We start from the raw sequence: 15,394 nt of genomic DNA, 5'->3' as shown, positions 1-15,394 counted from the left end.
TGAAGCGAATTTCAAATAAATTGTATCCCTTTTATTTTCGTATCTAAGAAACCAAATGGATGAGTCGTGAGAATTACAATTAATTTTGTATATTTTGCATCGACGTATTTTTTCTAAGTGTCTTTTTAGAAATTGCCCACAGATTATTTCGAATATTTTATAACCTACTTTCAGCGAGTACAGATTCCAGAGAGTTATTTACAACAGTGTGCGACATTCGCGATTGCTTAATTAGCGCTGAAATATTGCCAGGAATTGAAGCTATTTGGAGGCTATTTGTCGGGTCGAAACGACACGAAATGGCTCACGACCGAAAGAGAGATTTCGTTAAAAGTGTTCGAACAGTGTTCGTTATTTCGTCGTGTATAATTTGTTCGGTAAAGTGGTTTCGATATTTATTAACGCATTAAATTTGGGTCTAAGTATTTTTTCTCTCGATAAAATATGTCTATGCCTTTGCGTGTAGAACGTTCGAAATGTCAAGACATGAATCGTTCGAGTGCCTAATTAATGGGGATTTCGAGTCATCGAGAGTTCGTTAAAATGGTTTTGGAGTAATCTAAGAGATAGAAAGATGTGTACCAATCTTTTTCCAATTCAAATTTCGAAGAATATACACATCTACCTCTGGTAAGGACCAAAAAATAAGATTCGACTGTCGTTAAAATTGATGTAAACCTTTTTCCTAACTATAAAGCTTCTAATAGGTAATTTAAAACAATTTATCTATCACAGAATCTGGCATCTCTGTCTAAATAAGTATTAGATTGATATCCGTAAAAAATTGTATTGATCAAACATCAAGGTTATAGAAATTTTGCAAACGTGCCATTTTGTTTAAAATCACTAGCTAACTTTGATTTTTGACTCTTTATTTCTTCTTCTCTGTAAGTATTCTACGGGATGTTAATTTAAAAAAAGAAAGAAGCGTCAACGATACGGTTATGTTTTTCGGGGTGCTAAAAATAAAAATCAAATCCACAATAAATATCGCGCGAAATTCTAGGACAGAGACGATTATTTTCTCGATAGGGTTTCAGTTTACCTGTTCAACGGGACCGAATTACCAATCGCGCTCGAAACGAGATACAATAATTAACGTTACCCTTTACTCTCCTCGCATAGGATACGCCCACTCGTCGAATTACCCAGTGCTAAATTGCAAACGTTCGCGTATGTTTCAGATACGTCCTACGAGAAGGCCTGTCGGAGGGGTAGCGCACCGGCCACCCCTGTCCTCGGAGCACGACCCTTGGACGTCACCCCCAACAGAATCGTCGTAAGTAGATTTCGTTTTGTTCGCTCTTAAAACCCTGTAATTTTCGTTCACTGTAATTTTCGATCCTTGATAACACTGTGCCTCCACCGTGCTTTGTCCAGTCGAATTCGTTTCACGGAATGAGGTCGTTGAATCCGATCGAACGGTGGTGTGCCTTTTTAAAACAAAGTTTTAACTGGCTTTGCCTTAACCCTTCTACGTATTGTGTTCGTAAAAAATTATACTGGCTCTATAGGGGGTCATACGGACTCCGTGTAGCAAACGTGCATATATTTAACGCAAAGAAGATTTTGTAATAGTGGAGATACAATATTTGAATATTAATGCAAAAGTGGAGAATAATTAAATAGGGAAAGTACAAAGTGAAGAATGCAAAAGTGAAGAATAATTAAATAGGAAAAGTGCAAAGTGAAATGAACATTTATTTGAACAATTTAGAGAACTATAGAGAAATATTCAGCTGGATACATTAGGTAAATAAAAAGTATAAATCTATAATTCCCACTTTGTTGCCAAAGATAATTCAATATTCGATATTACACAGTAGTACGATTAAATATTTAAGAATCGTTTAGATAAAAAAGATACATTTTTATTTCCACGTTCTTGGTGTACAACTTTTGTCTTCACTTATGCACACTACGAGTACACAAGCCGATCGGTTTGTAAATTGTTTACAAAGCAACGATTATCATTATTATTCTTCATTGACGTCTTCATTTATTCGCGCCACGAATCGCAAGGAATGTCAACCGAGACGGAAAAAGCGTTAATTGGCGAAATATATTCGAGTAATTATTTTATCGCGAGCGAGCGAGGCGCCTCGAGCTCGCAATTAACGCTAGGCGTCGGCTGTTTGGGCGCTGAAGAAGATCTTCGGTATGCTATCCCATCGTAGATCCTTATCGCGAGAAATACTTTCGGCGAATCTGTCAACGCTGCGCCAAAGCGCATTAGACTTGCAGATTAGATCTGACTCGAGACTCGAGCCGACGATAAAGGAGTCCTCACTTTGGAATTTATCGTACCCGGTGCGTCGCGTCGATGCACGAACAGCCTTGCATTTTATGCATTTGTAATTATTAGCGTACAGCCTGTCCCGTTCCGTCCCGTAAATAAAAAGATCGAACCGCGCGATCAGAAATCGCGGTTCGATAAAAATTCGACGTGGAAATATGAGAAGACTACGGCGGGTACGTCGAGAATATTCCAAGGTTATTTTTAATTTTATTCAACGAGAACCGCTTTTCAGCTTTAAAACCTTGTATATTTTTCACGAGGGTGAAATATTTTTACTTGCACGTTTTACAGTGAAAGCACTCCACACGAGGTGTCTTCTTAAAATAAATTTTAACGTTACAGAGTTAAATAACTATCTTTCGTGGTATCGCGATCGTGAGGTTACCGTCTACGTATCGTGAACAATTTCTTGAGTTATAACATCGGTACGTGAATTATTGAAAGGTTCGATGTACAATATTAATATTATTTGACGTATAATTAGGAGACAGTATTTTCGTAATATTTATTATCGTTTTAATGTTACTGCTTCTATGTAACTGGACACTAGGCATGTGACGATTTTGAATGAAAAATTCCATCGATAATTCCATGAATAATTATTTCACGATCAATTGTATATTATTTTTGATCAAATTAAGACGCGTATGAAAAATTCGTTTTTCTTCTCTCTTCTGTGAATGCACAAAGCAACCAACCGAGCGTGGAACGATCTCGTTTAATCGCTTCACGTATACCCAGAGATTTTCTCAATCTCGAACGATAAATGGTCGTAGCCGATTCTTTTGTTGCAGCTTACATCCACTGCTTCCGGTTGAAATACCGGGCTCGAGTAACTCCTGTCGTGTGTTTCCCTTCGTGGTATATTTCGCTTTCGAGGCACGAAAAACGAAGCTTTCGGTTTTCCGATCACGTAACTTCGATCTCTCGAGTCTTTCGGTTGCATTGACTCGTCGCTTGATGCACCGTGCACCTTTCCTTTTATTCAGACAAACAACGAGTACTTTAAACATCACGTCCATTGTGTTCCTCCTTTCTTCTACGAATCCGAAGACTTCTCGCACAGCGTTCGAAAATTTTCCCAAAGGTGCGTGCCTGGTGGCGATCGTGACAATTCCCCATACGCAATTTTATCTCGAATCTTGGCTTTCTATCTTAACTGATCCCAACGTTTATTCCAGCCTTTTATCTTGCATCTTTGGAATTTGTTTTTTTCAATATTGTTCCCTATATATTCCTTTGTACACGATTCTATTCACGATTTGACGCGACAGGAAAAATATGTTCTCTTTTTTTTAAACGGTGCATTCTAAAGTGCACTTGCATCGTTGCACTCGCGAAAAAGGTACAGTTCTGAAAAAGCAGTGCTCTTTTAATTGTTCTCTGACACAAAAAGAGATACGATTTGTTTAGTTCCGTGGACCACTCTATATATAATATTCGTGTAAGAAAAAGTCATTTTTCTATCAAAATACAACTTTCAATCCTGTGAATAACGAAAAGTTCGTTGAGAAGGATTTCTACGTTGCTATCTAAAAAAAAGATATTCTTTGTAAAATAAATAAAATAAAAACCATTCGTTAAAAATACTTGAGAAATTTTCCAGTATTGCAATTTCTCCAATCTTTAATAAAAGAAAAAAAGTAACAATGATAAAAAGTCATTTAAAAGTTATAATAACTACGGATTTTCAACTCCACGAGCTTGCAAGCAAATATGTCTCAGAGGTCAGCAGTTGAAGGTTTATACCAGACCTCGATCTCCTTTGAAATAAAATATACAGATATATATTCTTAAGTGTACATACTTTCAGAACAGTAGAAACTGTAAACATACTATATCCTATTCACACATTATATTCTCGAGTGCACCTACTGCAACAACTGTACAGTCTCAAGTGTACATACTTGGAGAAATAAAATGCATCGAAGACAATTTCGATTTCTTTGCCCGATGGAAATCCATCTAAAGGTCGTGCGACCGTGATCAGCTCATAAAAAAAAAGAAAAGAAATTCAAGATAAAATTGTTGCACGCAATTTAGATCTCGTAAATCGCGACGAATCGTTCGATTGCGTTATCGAATCCGAAGGATCGATACGATCGAATTATATCTGCATAGCTGCACGGGTGCTGCAACATTTGTGCGACACACCTCGGTTGCAATCTTCGTCCCTCGTTTCATCCGAGACTTCTCGCTGACGGAGATGTCACCTTTGCCCTTCGCTTCAATTTCGTTGCGTAAACCGACACCCTCCTCCCCGTACCCTCTTTCCCCCTTTCTTCTCCCAATGGATGCAAAAGCGGACGGACGACGCAGTATGGAAAATATCGATCGGGTGTCTTGGCGCTTGGACGCAGGTGTTCTCAAATCTCACGTGCGATTACTTTCTAGACCGCGACTATGCAGGTGGTCTATCGATTCGATCGTCGATGCACTTCGTGTTTTTTCCTTTTTCTTCTTTTTTAAGTGTGTATACGCTTCCATGAACCTCTTTGTAATTATTAACGAGTTCTCTACAGTTTGCTCGATAGATTTAGATGGATTTAAGGCCAAGGGAGACTAAGGTGGATCGTCTACGTACAAGGCAGTGCCTGGGTCCACTTAGACCCACGCCAAGCAAAGTATTCTATTCTTAATACTAAATAGATGAATATTTATATTACTTCTAATCGGTGCTTATCTATCATCTTATATATTTATATTATATATTTTATTTATTCATCTTATATATTATATATTTCATACTTATTTTATCATCTATTTAGCTTTGTCTAATGGTTTTCTGTAAAATTGTTATTATATTATCCAAGGACTAGGAAAAGATTGTCACAGTTGCGTACAGTGTAAATTTTCGATATTTGTTATTTTACGTTAGTACAACTTGCGTACGTAGTGTTCTGCGAGAACTACAAATACGTTCGAAACGTTTACTACGTATCTCGAGGTATTTGTTATCGTTATCGATACGGAGATAACATCTATCACGTTTCTGAATGATTGTAGCAACGGATTTGAAGCGATTTTTTAAATTATTCTTCATTTCTTCGTGGTTGGATTCGGTCTGAAAATTGTCTTTTGAATTTGTCTCCATTTTTTGCATTAATTGATATATGTTCGATCGTGGGTTGCACTTCGCATGTTTCGCAAGTATGCAGGTCTGGTTTTTTAACGAAACGATTACGTGGGATATTCTTGGCCTACTTCGAGTCTTGTCAGTCGTGTTTGTTCTTCTATGGATGCATCCTATATTGTCTATAATATTGTCTATGTCCATAACTTACATACACCTCCACGATCCATTCCATTCTTCGTTGATAGCTTTTGCAACACAATTTATAGTATCTTTGTGCGAAACTAGTGATAATTTTCTGTTCTTTATTCATTAATTGTAGCTTCTCTTGTAATTCAGACTGTTATTTTATTTCTTATTGTTCTCTGATGTAAAAGAATCTTAAAATTCTCCATATTCAATTTGGTATATAATTTTTGAAATTATAATGGGTTCACCAATGTATTTTAAGGACATTTTCACATATATAAGAACGCTATTTTGTTTTTCGATAAACTCGTTTAAATACCCTCAAGAAAACATTTTAATTGAGCCTTCTGAAGCTTTCATTATTCATAAAAGTTTTCAGTCACCACGAGAGCTTTCCTCGGACAATTTCTACGATAAAAATGGCTGCTCGCGAAACTTTCGTCGTCCAGAAATAATTTATTCGTTATCTCTTGCGCAAACTGAAACTATTCAGCTCCGTTTGCAACGTTTATCCGGTGCAACGTTGATTCGAAACACTCGTTTCGAGCAACCCACCCTGTATACGTCGATTTCGCTCACGTTGATCGATAAAAGCAACCCGGTAAAACTACAAGTTTCTTCAACAGTTCCCCTTGTACCGGTTGTGAATCTAAATGCCTCCTCGTGACGCAATCCATTGCTATCTTTCGGTTACAACATTCGATATTATTTATTTCATAGTGTTTCGTTTCCCTGCGAACGAAAACGATAATGTTTATTGGCGTGTTCGTTGATTACGAAATCAGTCGAAGGCAGGAAGTCGGGAACGATGAACGAACGACACGATGAGATTTTAAGTCGGTGTAAAATTCTGTTCGATTTTACGATTTATTTATTAGATGTCTGTCTTTTATTTATCTCGAGATTCGTCTTCCACTCTTCCTCGTGTTTATCAATTGAAAAGTCACGGAATTGTTATAAACGTTTTAGAACATAGAACGAAGAAATAAGTTTCTTATGTCGTGTTACTTTAGGTATTTGCACAGGAAAATTAGATAGTAATTAATTATTTTTGTGTCATTATTCTCGTGTCGATAATAATTCAGTAATTAATCGTCACCGAGATTACACGATAAACGTAAATAACACGTGTAATTTGTAATTTTTTTGCACCGGCTCTTTTTATTAATAACTTATCGGTTGTATCATAAGCGAAGGTGTAATCGATTCGTGATTAACGGTTAACGAGTTGGTCGGGTCTGCTGATTACATTCACTTTGATTATTCGTGTTACTCATTAGTCATAATTAACGATTACTTGGTAATCATAATTATTAATCACCGACTCGATTACACGATAATATATTACCCGATAAAATATATACGTAATCAACGATAATACTTTATTACGCTATATATGCATATACGAGCAACGAGAAAATAAATAAAAATTCGCGATGTTTAGTATCGCTATCTACAGCGTTAGATTGATCATTATATTCTACTCGATCGAAGAGAGATAATCAATGATCAGAATCGAATAAAAGTAAGAACTATTTGAGAAGCAATGTTCGTAAGTAGGTATATGATCGTTTGTAAAAATTCTTGAATATCGAGCAATCGATAACCGGTACTTAAATTGTAATAACCGATAAGTAAATTTAAATTAGCCCCGTTTATCTGATTATACCCGAGAACACGGGATATTTAATGCGACCCGATGATTTTTTAATTGTTGAGTACCTATCTCTTAATGCAATCCTGGTATACGGTACTCCATAAAATTCGATTGAACACGAGATTCCCGTAAGCTCGTTCCACGACACTTAACGTGAAACACAACGTGCATTAAATCCCGTGTAATGCACGCTATATTAATCCACGGGGAGCACAAATTCTCCAAACGATCATCGGAAAATTTCCTTCAAAGAGAACATTATTTTAACCAAAGAATGCCAATTAGGTGTAACGAATTATAGCTGTACCTGCGCCTGTTGGTTTCGCATTATCCCCACTCCACCTCCGAGCAACGAGAAAATAAATAAAAATTCGCGATGTTTATCGCGTCGCTGCCAGGTTGACAAAAGAAAATCCGCGCAATCTTAAAACGCGATGCATGCAAAAATAATAACACCCCGATCTCGGGAGATATACTCCGTTTCTGTAATACATTTTCGATGCAATTGCCTCGTCCCTGCAAGTTATTAACGCGTCGGGTAATTAAAAAGCACTTAATTACGGCCGGTTACCGCGACGATAATAAAGAGAGGAAAGAGGAATATTTTCGTGGCCGTTTCACAACGCGCTGCCACCTCGACGAATACTGTGCATCGTAGGATTTAGGTGATTGAACTGATCGAGAAACTCGAGCTGTGGAGGAGAGGATAAGTCTGATTTTTTCGCAACAATGAACTTCACCAGAATGGTATTTTTTAAGAAGGAAGAAGAAACAGATAATGTTTTTTCAGTCATTCATTAATTACTATTCATACGACTAACATTTAAAACGAATGTTAAAACAGACGAAATTAGCTCGTATGAAATAGAACCGAGAAGAGTTAACAAATTGTTAATTTTGGAAAAAAAAATTCTACGAAATGCATAAGATGCATCGAATGCATCGTTCAAAATTGCATCGAAGAGACACGTGAGCAGGGACAGTTATTACAGCTGCAAAAATTTTCTCTTCGAAAAAGAATGTTTAATATTTGGAAATAGTTCTTGTTGATTTCGATAAACGAATTATGGAGTGATTTAAAGCAATATAGATAGAAATTGAAGACATTGGATGATCCGAACTGACAGCATTGCTTTCGAATGAATCGTGAAGCAAAGGCTTGCAGATTTTACAAAACACAAGGGAACGTTGATTTTTTCTTAAAGAAAAAAAAAACGGGGGGAAAAAAGAGTTTCTCGGAAACAACCCTCGTTTTTCGAAAGAGTATGTAAAATTTGGTGATCCCGCTGTGTGTGAATAGTTGCTGACGACAAGGGGTACATGGTACCTGAATAGACGGTACTTTTACTCTCTATCGGCGAGGAGTTAGCCGACCCCTTGTAGGGAACAAAGGAAAGAACGAACTGGTTTTCGAGCGGTACACCGACGACTTCACGGATCGATCCGGTTAAAGTGCGTCGCGCTATCACGAATTGTTTACGAAACCCTCAGCCCGTTGGAGAACCGAACGCGTGGAAAACAGTGACTCTTTAATTTCTGGAAAGGTGTCACCTCGTGACATATCGATGCCTCGGCGTTTTAAAATGGTTCGTTCGGATCGTTAACTCTCGTTAATGGAAATACACGGAAGCTCCGTGGACACACCGAGTACTTTTCCACGGAATGAACGATTTTTCGCGAAATAATTGAATTTTAGTAATACTTTGAGAACTCGACTCAGAAATCTCGAAACCGATGGCTCGTTGTAGATAAAATCGAGTTTGCAGCTCTTGGAGGAACTTGGGAGAAATTCAACGTCTGTCGAAAAGATTCTTATCTGGACGCAAATATTTACGAGCAGTACGGATTATTTTCATTTGTTCGATTTAGACGGCACGAGTTTTATTTGCGTACTAGAGCACTGTGCTTTTGAGACAGAGTTTGCGATTGTCTTCTCGAGTTTCTTCGGGCGTTATTCAACGTTACTAACCAAGTATGACCACGACGATCGAAAGGTTGTCATTGATCAATAATTAACACGTATCTCGAATACTTGCGATAGTTTACTTCGTAAAATCTATTGTACGTTTTCCTCGTCGAATATTTCGAATTAACTCCGATGTATCGATCGTGCGGCATAATTTTTGACAATATATTAACAAATGAATTTAACAGTGTAAACAAGACTGTTTACAGACGTAATTTAGGTACATAGTCTGTACGTGTAAAAAATTCTAAATACATGAAATTTCCCCTAAAGAATTATTTACAACGTTAACAAATTTAAAAATTGTACTTGTAAAATTACAATAGTATTATTATAATCAAAATCGAAATAAATTGAAACCAATACTCGGATTCTCGTACCATCAACCTCGTTCATTTATAAATCTTCCCACCCAAGTTTGATTCTAAGTTAAAACACTCGGACCAACTATACAACCTTGTTCTACAATTTTCTACATCGAACAATCTTGTTCTACAATTTTCCACATCTCGTAAACCAGGCCCAACATCGCATGATAAGACCCAATCGTCTCTACCACTGACCCAAAATCTTGAAATTCTCGTCGCGAAAAAAAGTCACGTTATACTCGTTCCTGGGCAAAAAGAGGACACGTCGGTTTCCTGGAGTCTCTCGGCGAAACAGTCGCAAACGAGGCCCAACGAGTACCATCAGCGGGTCTCGTCCATGATTTCCGCGTCTACGAGCCACATTCGTCACAGCGCCGGTCCCAGCTGGCGTCCAGGAACCGCCGCGACGCCGTTTGAGAACCCCTCGAAGACGTTTTTGTCCTTCTTACCGGTGCCACGGCGGATGAGGGGCTGAGCGGCCAAGGGGTGACCCGTTTTGCCTCACCTGAATGCAGGGGCAGGGTTTTTGGTCGCGGCACAAAGGTGCGCCCCAAGGATCCCTTGACTTCGGCTACGCGGATGAGCAACATCTGCGCCAGTCGACGACGAGATTTTGCCGCGAAATCATCTGCTTCCCGCGAAATCTCGCTGAGTTCGTTTCAAACTACTGGTACAACGGTTGCTTACACGAAGAGAAAACAATACACTTTGGGAGGAAACATACCACGTTCCCGACTGTTCTTCGAACACCTTCGAAAGGAGCCACAAACGGTTATTTCGTAATCGGTTCGGATGGTTGCTCGAGGGAAAAAATTTACTTTGAGGGAGGAATACATCCAAGGTGAAGTTATCGAACACTATTGTTGTTTGCTCGAAGAAAAAGGAATATACTTGGGGAGAAAATACTCCACGGTGAAATTATCGAAACGTTACACTCGAGTACTTGAAGAAAAAGGAATATACTTGGGGAGAAAATACTCCACGTTGAAATTATCCAAACGTTACACTCGATTACTTGAAGAAAAAGAATGTACTTTGGGAGAAAATATTCCACGTTGATATTATCGAAACAATACAGTTAATTATTCGAAGAAAATGGTATGTACTTTGGGAGAAAATATTCCATGTTGAAGTTATCGAGTGTTCTTCGTCTACCTACGAAAGGAGCTGGAGACGGTTGAGATGTAGTTTGAAGTACTCGAGGATCAATAACAGTGAGCTGTGAAGTTTTCCAAGTTTCGATAGGAGGATTGGCGAGTTGACAGTTAATTGTACAGGTTGTCTCAGTCTTTGTCGACGAAAGTACAGGAGATTGTTTGGTAATACCTTGGAGATCTCGTCGATGAGACTAGTTTTGGCTGGATAATACAAAAAGCCTATTATTCTAAGGATTCGTTGATCGATTAGTCAGTCGCACTTGACACTTGCGTTAATCTACTTTACTTCGTACAAGTGTCGAAGCCAACTGGAACTAATTGATCATAAACGACAAATTCTGCCCAACTTCTGACATCGAAGTTGAATTGACTATAAAGGACAACTTCTGGGAAATTTTCTCACAGAGATCGAACGTTCTCTGGAGTGACATCGAAGTTGAATTGACTATAAACGATCTTCAAGAATCACGTTCCCTCGATCACAACAATTGGGAAATTTTCTCGCAGAGATGGAAAGTTCTCTGAAATAACATCGAAGTTTAATTGACTATAAACGACAACTTCTGGGAAATTCTCTCCCAGAGATCGAACGTTCTCTGGATTAACATCGAAGTTGAATTGACTATAAACGATCTTCGAGAATCACGTTCTCTCGATCACAACAACTGGGAAATTTTCTCGCAAGGATAGAAAGTTCTCTAGAGTGACGTCAAAGTTGAATTCGAGTCGAGTGACAGATTCAACGAATAATTATATACGATATACAATAATTGATCGATGAACGGACTCCCGTAAACGAGAGAGACCGTGGTGTTCAAATAAAGTAACATCAAAGACGTTGTCTCGGGGCTGACTGGAGGGTCGACGTCCTCGCGCGATCAACGAAAAGCGACCAGCAACTGGCGCTGAAAATACCGTCGTCATTGCGTTTTCGCGACGAAACGCGGAACGTCCGTCGAAGCGGAACGAACTGTCGGTCTGGCGAAATTCGAACGCGGAGAGAGAGAGCAGTGTCCTCGTTGATAAATCCGTGAATCTCGACGAAGATACATCCGCGATGTATACCGAGGTATAGGGGTCTCCCTGGCGACAGGTGCGGTGTGTGTTCTGTCGACGAAGCGCGAAAACTCGAAACGAGGCTGATATTTGCTTATAAATCGGGATTTCGCGGCGACGAGTGTTGATTCAGGCTCGAAAACCAAGGGACTGTGAATTCGATACGAGTATCGGGGAACGATCGAGGATATTCGTTCCTTTGGAGCGATTGTGTCGAGCAACGAGAGAATAAAATACAAAAGCGAGGAATCGGTGATTTATTTATTTTTTTTTTAATATCGGTGAACCGTCAGAGAGCAACGAACAGAATAAATTAAAAGTAATAACAGTTGGAGTATAATACAAGTTAAAATTGATGGTGTTGGAATTATCTCGATCGACGATAAATATTTTAAAAGACAGATATCAAGAAACGGTGTTTCGTACCGGTCGTTGACGAATTGTAAAATTCTGAAGAGACTCGTAGCTGCGTTTGTCAGCAGATTGCAAAATTCCACGCTTTACGCACCGGTTGTCGACGATTTTCGCTAATTTTAAATTACAAATACACTGGACTGTTTCTCGACGAGACCCGAGATTCGAGAGGTTTTCTATTTTGAACGCGGTTCGTAAACCGTCAGATTCCGGGTACAGTAGCATCGACCATTAGTGGAAAGAAAAAGAATCGATACAAGCACCTCTGAGAAGCTAATATTTAAAGAATATATATATTTTCTGACCTCGAGGCTCTCGAAACTGAATAAAGTGATTCGATTGTTTCATCATTCGCGTTGACGAATATATTTGAGAACGTTGAATCGTTTTTCTCGTACCAGATACGAGAACGATGTCGGTCGTAAAACAGCCAGCAACCGCCTCGAGTCAGAGAAGCGTAAATCGCAGCCGATCTCTGCAAAAGTGGCGGGAGACCGTTTAAAGAGCTTGTCGATTTAAATCCCCCGGCTGAGCGGAGCCCGAAGCGAGCCAGAGGCCTGGAAGAGTCTACCTGGGCATGCCTGGAATCGTGGATCCCGTTTTTCGGGGGTCACGAAACGATACCTGAGCCAGGGACCGCTGGAATTCTTGGCTCGTGCTTCCGCGTGTGAATAGAAGTCCCTCGGAGGGCATTGTGTCGAGAACAAAACTCGAACGATTCGATGTGGAACGAGAAACGAACGTCGCGAGGGAACCTACCCTGCGCCGGTTTCTGAACGTTTGCGTTTCAGTATATTTTCGAGAGCGTCCGAGAGTTGTTAATTCGTTGCTTCCCTTCGGTGTTGCGTACCATGGGAATAGGTTTTTACGTTTTTGTCCACGGATACGACAACCCTCAATTCTTTGTAATTATTTAAAAGGAACAACGTTTGAGACAAGTTTGAGCAAACGTGTCCTCCAACTTCGACAAACCGTATCAGAGTTGTCGATTTGAGTCTTTGCTTCGGTGGAGTATTCTGTTAGGATAAGAACGAATTTTCTACGTTTCCATTCACGGTTGTGCCGATCCTCTCACAGTGCACAAAGTTGAAGAAAGTTGGAAGAAACGTGTCCTCCAACTTTGACAAACCGTATCAGAGTTGTTGATTTGAGTCTTTGCTTCGGTGGAGTATTCTGTGAGGTAACAACGAATTTTCTACGTTTCCATTTACAACTGTGACGATCCTCTCACAGTGCACAAAGTTGAAGAAAGTTTGAGCAAACGTGTCCTACAACTTTGACAAGCCGTATCAGAGTTGTTGATTTGAGTCTTCACTTCGGTGGAGTATTCTATGAGGATAAGAACGAGTTTTCTATGTTTCTATTCACAGCTGTGACGATCCTCTCACAGTGCATAAAATTGAAGAAAGTTTGAAGGGACGTGCCTTCCAACTTTGACAAACCGTATCAGAATTGTTAATTTGAGTCTTTGCTTCGGTGGAGTATTCTATGAGGATAAGAACGAGTTTTCTACGTTTCTATTCACAGCTGTGACGATCCTCTCACAGTGCACAAAGTTGAAGAAAGTTTGAGCAAACGTGTCCTCCAACTTCGACGAATATCAGAGTCGTTTGTTCGAGTATTTACTTCGGGTGTTGCGTGCTCCGGTGATTAAAACGAATTTCTTAAATTATTTCCTCGCGTTCAAGCAAAACGTGTCTTCGAAATTCAAACACACCGACAACAGGTGTCCCATCGAAACACGGTTGGCCGATTCGATCGAAAACACCGTGTCTAATCGCATTGTCAACAGTTCGCGATCGATTCGGTCGGGGAAAACGAATCCCCGGGCAGCTGGAAATCCTCACCTACAGTTTCGACTCTATCGTCGAGCGTGGTTTCCAGCCACAGTGACGCAGTCCCTCTCGATTACGCTGCATCCTGACATTGGGCAGGCTTATCGGTCTCGCACGTGCACGATAACGCTTCTCTGGCCGCTTCTCTGACAAAACTCGAATTCAACCGGAGTTGCACACTTTTAACAACGACCAAGAACCACGAGAACCCCTTTACAAATATCTGCGACGAAATTCACCATCGATCGAACCCTATCCGAAGATATCGGACGAAAAGTAAGATTTCGAGACGTGAAAGGAATCAAGGTGCAGCGGTGAAACTAATCTCGGAGAGAAACCGATGAAGTATCGAACCGAGAAGTAAGTCACGGGTGAAAACCAACGATACAGTGTATTAATAACGCAAATTTTTAACGTATACACTGGTTCCGTCGAGAGAAATCATCGAATCACCGGCTCGATAGGTGCGAATTGAAAACGTGGGGACAACGATTATTCGTGGTATCGCGCGAACGCGTCGAGTATCGGTGACTCAATAGCAGATAACCACGTTGTTTATACGCAATCGACGTGTCACGCGCATCGAAATCGGTGCAACTCAGCGGGAACATTCCTACGGTGGACGTCGTTACGCCGCGATTGCTCAACGGGCGGAAAAATGGACTCGCGCGAAATGTGTCTCGATTTTGCGGCCGCAACGGTGGCGGAGTGATCTCTTTCGTCGACGTAACTCGCGGGAGAAACGTCCCCCAGCTTGTTGGGATTTCTCACGCGCCACAGTTCGTATGACCAGGAGAAAAATGTGCGTGAAACCGATGGAGGAGAACGAGGAGGACAAGGTTGTCAGCATGATCATCAACTACTTCACCGCCAGGGTAAATATGCACAGGGGTCGGGTTTCGCGCGTAAAATACGATTACGTCTGTCACGGTCAAGTCGAGTTTCATTCGAAAAAAGAAGAAAAGAAAAATAACTATTTTATTTGAAACGAAAATACGGAGTTGCGTTTTATTTGTCCAGTCGCGTTGCTAGTATCGATTTATTCGGAGCAAGTACTTGAAACGAAGTTCAACGTAACAGGTACTCGTACAGGAACTTTTGGAATAATAGGGTGATCGTTTGCTTTACGAATAAATATTTATTCAGTTGTTTAAATATTTATGCTCCATTTGGAGGTACAAAGTTGAGCGTTCGGGTTTTCGATTTATTTTTAGTTAGAGAACAGATCGGTAAATTCGAAGGAGAAACTTATTCGATCTATTTGAAGTTATAAATATGTAGAGTTAACGATAAATATGCAATTTATGAATAGTTTTAGTTTTCAAAGATTTTGAAATACCTTGGTTATTTCTGGGGGTATTCAATTATGGGGAATTATTG

At 39.8% G+C, this 15,394-nt stretch overlaps 1 protein-coding gene across 14 annotated transcripts in view; it reads left to right on the top strand.

Moving 5' to 3' along the window:
- The window catches only part of Raskol (Ras GTPase-activating protein raskol), a 381,465-nt gene that overhangs the window by 344,655 nt on the left and 21,416 nt on the right, over window positions 1-15,394 (top strand). For 13 of the 14 annotated variants that reach the window (XM_076327831.1, XM_076327830.1, XM_076327832.1 and 10 more), the window contains one exon: window positions 1,185-1,279. In XM_076327831.1, coding sequence (XP_076183946.1) covers window positions 1,185-1,279 — 95 coding nt within the window. Of the gene's footprint in view, window positions 1-1,184; window positions 1,280-13,785; window positions 14,890-15,394 lie in introns of those variants that run through there. The other variant, XM_076327840.1, reaches the window with a different exon arrangement.

Source organism: Ptiloglossa arizonensis, chromosome 2 (genome assembly GCF_051014685.1).
Source record: "Ptiloglossa arizonensis isolate GNS036 chromosome 2, iyPtiAriz1_principal, whole genome shotgun sequence".
In the NCBI taxonomy this organism is placed as follows: Eukaryota; Metazoa; Arthropoda; class Insecta; order Hymenoptera; family Colletidae; genus Ptiloglossa; species Ptiloglossa arizonensis.
Note: the sequence above shows the minus strand (reverse complement) of the source record. Positions and strands in the feature narration are given on the sequence as shown.